The 4777-nt window shown below is 47.9% G+C and overlaps 1 protein-coding gene across 3 annotated transcripts in view; it reads left to right on the top strand.

The window, feature by feature from the left end:
- The first annotated feature begins 4046 nt into the window (after positions 1-4046).
- The window catches only part of Gspt1 (G1 to S phase transition 1), a 30384-nt gene continuing 29653 nt past the window's right edge, over positions 4047-4777 (top strand). Inside the window, exon 1 of one of the 3 annotated variants that reach the window (XM_005327188.5) lies at positions 4047-4068. Coding sequence is in view for 2 of the 3 variants with exons in the window: in XM_078024662.1 (XP_077880788.1) it covers positions 4382-4739 (358 nt within the window). In the remaining variant the exon portion in view is untranslated. Of the gene's footprint in view, positions 4069-4100; positions 4740-4777 lie in introns of those variants that run through there. The other 2 variants (XM_078024662.1, XM_078024661.1) reach the window with 2 other exon arrangements.

Genomic DNA, 4777 nt, shown 5'->3' with positions numbered 1-4777 from the left:
CCAAGTAAAATGTTTTTCCCCTCTACTAATCCTTTCCTGAGCACTCTACCAGCCCAGGCAATGTCTGGTGCCCAGAACACAAGGAGAGTAACACACTGATGGGCTGGGCTTTAGTGAGAGGACGGGGCCCTTAAGCATGGGAATGAACAGCCTTCACATCCTGATGAAGTATTGTGAAGAAAGGGGCCATCTGGGTTGGTAGAGGACCAGGTGGCTTGGGGAGGGCTCTGCTCTGAGGACGGGACTTGGAAGCTGGTGGATAACGAAGATCAGAGATGTGACGATGTAAGGCAGAGCAATGAAGGGAGAGGGAAAACTAGATGCTCTTAAGCCAGCTCACACCAAGAGCATATTGCACACTTAGAGGCACAGCTGTCTTTGGATGTCCACAGGAACCTGCTTGCAGGAATCCACTTCTCACACCAAAATTGGTAGAAGCTCAAGTCCCTTATATAAAAAGGTATTTGTTTACAACCTACACATACCCTCCCATAGGCTTTAAGTCATCTCTAGTTATTTATAATACTAATATGATATAAATACTTGTTACACTGTTCTATTTAGGGAAATTTTTTAAAGTCTGCATCTATTCCATAGAGACACAATTTTTAAATTTTATTCTTTGCAGTGCTGGGGATGGAACCCAGAGCCTCATACATGAAGCAAGCATTCTATCACTGAACCACATCCCATGAATTCTTTTTTTCCGATGTATTTTAAAAATATTTTTTAGTTCTACATAGACACAATGCCTTTACTTTGTCTATTTATTTTTTTAATGTGGTGCTGGGGATCAAGTGCCTCATGCATGCTAGGTAAGCACTCTACCAGTGAGCCACAACCCCCAGCTCCCCAAGTATTTTTGATCCATGGTTGGTTGAAGCCACAGATGTGAAACTCGTGGATACGGAAGGCTAAATGTATTATTTTTCCTCTGCTCCTCTGTTTTGTCATGTATTTTAAATGTATTTCTATTTTAGCACTTAGTCTGTAGTCTGTTTCTCTCTCTCTCTCTCTCTTTTTTTTTTGCATTGGGGATTGAACCCAAGAGCTCTTGACCACTGACCCACATCCCCAGACTTTTTATTTTTATTTGGAGACAGAGTCTCTTTAAGTTGCTTAGGGCCTCACTAAGTTGCTGAGGCTGGCTTTGAACTTGTAATCCTTCTGCCTCAGCCTCCTGAGCTGCTGGGACTACAGGCACGTGCCACCACCCCCAGCTATTCATATTTTTGCAGAAAACGATCTCAAGTATGGAACAACACCAGTGTCCATTTGTGTGACACACTCTCATCTGTTAAATCCCTGGTCAAGCAGTGAATTTTCATATCAGCCCATATTTGGAAGCATAAGAGATGGACTCAGATTTCAAAAAGCAAAACAAAGCACTGTGCAGTTCTTTTAAAAGTACAAATACTGAGACCCTGAAGCATTTTAAAGAGATTACAATTTATCGAAGAAGGAAAAGAACAAAAGAGAGGAGCTGAGGGTGTGGCTTAGTGGTAGAACCTGTGCTTAGCATGCAATGCACTAGGCTCCAGATTCAATCCCCAGCACCAAAAAAAAAAAAAAAAAAAAAAAACAGAGAGAGAGAAGCAGAGAGAGAGGAGAGACTGCTAAGCATCCCAGCTGGCAGCTGGTAGAATTTGCATAGGAAGACAGGAGTTACCTGTTGTGATGTGGTTCAGACCCTGAATGAGCATAGTTCTGCCATGTAAAGCTGCTGTCAAACTAATCCTACGTATACATTCCTGTTAATACATTCTTGGAAAAATATTTTTTAAAGTTATTAGGCCTTTGTCTCAACAGCTCTAAATGAGTAGAAAAGGGCAGGATCATCCAATTTAACATTTATTAAGCACCTTTTGTATGCCTGGCATTACATTAGGCAATAGGAATATAAAGAAGATTAAGACCCTGTCCTCAAGTCACTCATTCTTGGCACAACAGTAATTAACAAGAATTTCTCACTTTCTTGCCCTCCTGGCAGGTCAAAGCTTTTGAAAACCAATGGAGTGGATTCTTGCCTGAATATCCATAATTATCCTATTTGGAGACAGGGACTTTAATGACATCAACTGCTTTTCTAAGTACCAGTCTTAGCAGTTTCAGCTTTTGTCCTTAGAAAAAACTACTAGGCACAAAGAAGCACTGTCAATTTAATTAGATGTGCAGGGCTGACCTATCAGAGTGTGATCACCCAGTGCCCTAGGAGGGATCCCACAACCAGAGAGGTGTGGTTTCTGATGACAAGCTACTTGGAGAAGGACTGTGTGGTTTACTATTTGCGTCAGCTGTGTGTGTTCCATTTTCTCAGAAGTGGGTTGGGAAGTACAATCTTGAGTAAGAATGCATTTTATTTCAGACACAATGTATTTTCTCATGACTAAAAAAAAAATGAAAATATTTCATTCAAAGATAACGCATATCTCTTACATATTAAAGAATCTCTGATCTCTATGACAATTGTTAATAAATTCTCTGTAAATCCGAGGGCATTCACTTAATATCAACCTGAAAATGACCATTCTTAAGAGGGATTTCACTGGGTATTTAGGGAACTATATTAAGAGGTTGGAATCAGAACATTCTACGGGGGAAAAAGCCCACCAAAACAAAAACAAAAAACAATTTCCATAAGATTTCAGGGAGTATGCACTACAGACATGATGAAAATCCTGAATCTTGTTCTATTGGAGATTTCCAGTTTCTTTACATTTATAATAATCAACTTCCCACGTGTTGTGTGTTAAAGAAAAAAAGCATTCCATAGTTTGCTAGTGTAACATTAAACACCAATTGAATCCACTAGAACATGGGACTTGTTTTAAAGATAACTGATGGCGTCTTTTCTGATCTATTTCATTAGGCTGAATTCTCTTTTATCTTTACAAAATAAGTGTTTAAAATTGAGACTTAGGTTTTTTGTCTTTTTTTTTTTTTTTTTAAGCAACCTAATCTATTTTCTGTCTGTCCACTCCCTTACGGGTAATGTCTAGGTAAGTTAGTTGCATTCCGTTTCCACTCCTTTCAGAAAATAACAACAATGTTTTCCTGCCTTGAGCTCCTCATGTTTGAGTTACGGGAAAACCTAACAAGTACTCAGAACAACACGTTTTCTGACCTCAGTCAGGACTAAATGCAAACTATTTCTCTTTGCTTTTGCACTTTTTTTTTTAATGTTTACCTAAACGTAGCCTTTAAGTGTGATATGCAGTCACTGAAGAACTATGGGAATACTTGAACAATTCAGACCATTCAAAAGAAAACCTCTTCACCTAATTGCGATTAAAAAATATATTAGTCCCATTAGCTAGGCACGGCCAGACACACGACGGAGCACGGCCATCCTCGGTTTAACTTGCAGACCTCTTGGCAGGGAAGAGGGCGAGATGGAAAAGTTTAGGTGAAGGCTGTTAATAACTAGTCAAACAGACTGTGAGTCATCCCAAGTTTCCAGTTAACAACCCTCCTGCCCGGGCAGGGCCCTTTGAAGAGCCACGCTGCAGTTTAAGCTGTAACTCACACGGTTTTATAGTCCCTTCCGCAAAGGATCACATGAAAGACGCTCCCCATCGGCTTTGAAATGTAGGGCACAAAACTGGCGGGGGCTGGGGAGCAGCAAGGTGGAGAGAGAGAGAGGGACTGAGGCTCAGAGGTAGAGAAGGTGACGAGATGGAAGGGGACTTCGGGAGTGTTTTTCTCCTTCTCCATATTTAAATGCTATCCGTTTTCCCTCGCCCTGTACTTAAAAACCGGGTAGGCCCTTCCTTTGAGCTAAAGGCTGGGTCTTCTGACCCGCCGGGAGACTGGCCAGGGCCTGCCGCGGCCTCCACCGGGTGACAAGCGGTGCTGCCGAGCGGCCACTGGACCTCCGCCTCCTCGCGCAGCCTGCTGGGAGCTAAGTCGCTTCCGGCTGCGCCCGGCCCCTGAACTCCGACTCCCATCGGCCCCCGGGAAAACCGCAGCAGGGTCGCGCGGGCGCTGCCGGAACTCGTAGTTCTGTCTTCTGCCGCCTTTCGTAGCCGGAAACGGGGACGGACAGGGCTGGGAACTACCGAGGCGAAGGTACGGGTGGCGGGGAGGGGTCAACCCACCGCCGGGCGTAGGGTTGGCGGTGAGGCAGCCGGAGGTGGTTGGGCTGGGTGGGAGGAGATCCGCTCGCACACACGAGGAGGAGGGTTGAGCCACCGCGGCCGCTGTCGTGAGTGCGGAGTCGGGACTGGAGCTGCCGCCGCGGCGACGCCAGGGACCTAGTCGCTAGCCGCCGGCACTTCTGCCTCGCCGCCTTCCTGGGTCAGCGCGGCCGGCTTCTCCCCGGCCGGAGGCCCCCACCTCCATTTCCCGCCCTCTCTTCACCACACACACGGCCCCCCCAATCATGGATCCCGGCAGCGGCGGCGGCGGCGGCGGCGGCGGCGGTGGCGGCGGCGGTGGCGGCGGGAGCAGCAGCGGCAGCAGCAGCAGCGACTCGGCCCCCGACTGCTGGGACCAGGCGGACATGGAGGCCCCCGGGCCGGGCCCGTGCGGCGGCGGCGGCGGCCCCTTGGCGGCGGGGGCCGAGGCCCAGCGTGAGCACCTCAGCGCGGCCTTCAGCCGGCAGCTCAACGTCAACGCCAAGCCCTTCGTGCCCAACGTCCACGCCGCCGAGTTCGTGCCGTCCTTCCTGCGCGGCCCGGCCCAGCCGCCGCCAGCCCCCGCCGGCGCCGCCAGCAACCTCGGCGCGGGAGGCCCCTCGGGTAAAGGGCCGGGCCCCGCGGGCTGGGCGGGCTGGCGC

The sequence above is a fragment of the Ictidomys tridecemlineatus genome, chromosome 10, assembly GCF_052094955.1.
Source record: "Ictidomys tridecemlineatus isolate mIctTri1 chromosome 10, mIctTri1.hap1, whole genome shotgun sequence".
Classification (NCBI taxonomy): Eukaryota; Metazoa; Chordata; class Mammalia; order Rodentia; family Sciuridae; genus Ictidomys; species Ictidomys tridecemlineatus.
The sequence above is the reverse complement of the archived record's forward strand: the minus strand, read 5'-3'. Positions and strand labels throughout refer to the sequence as shown.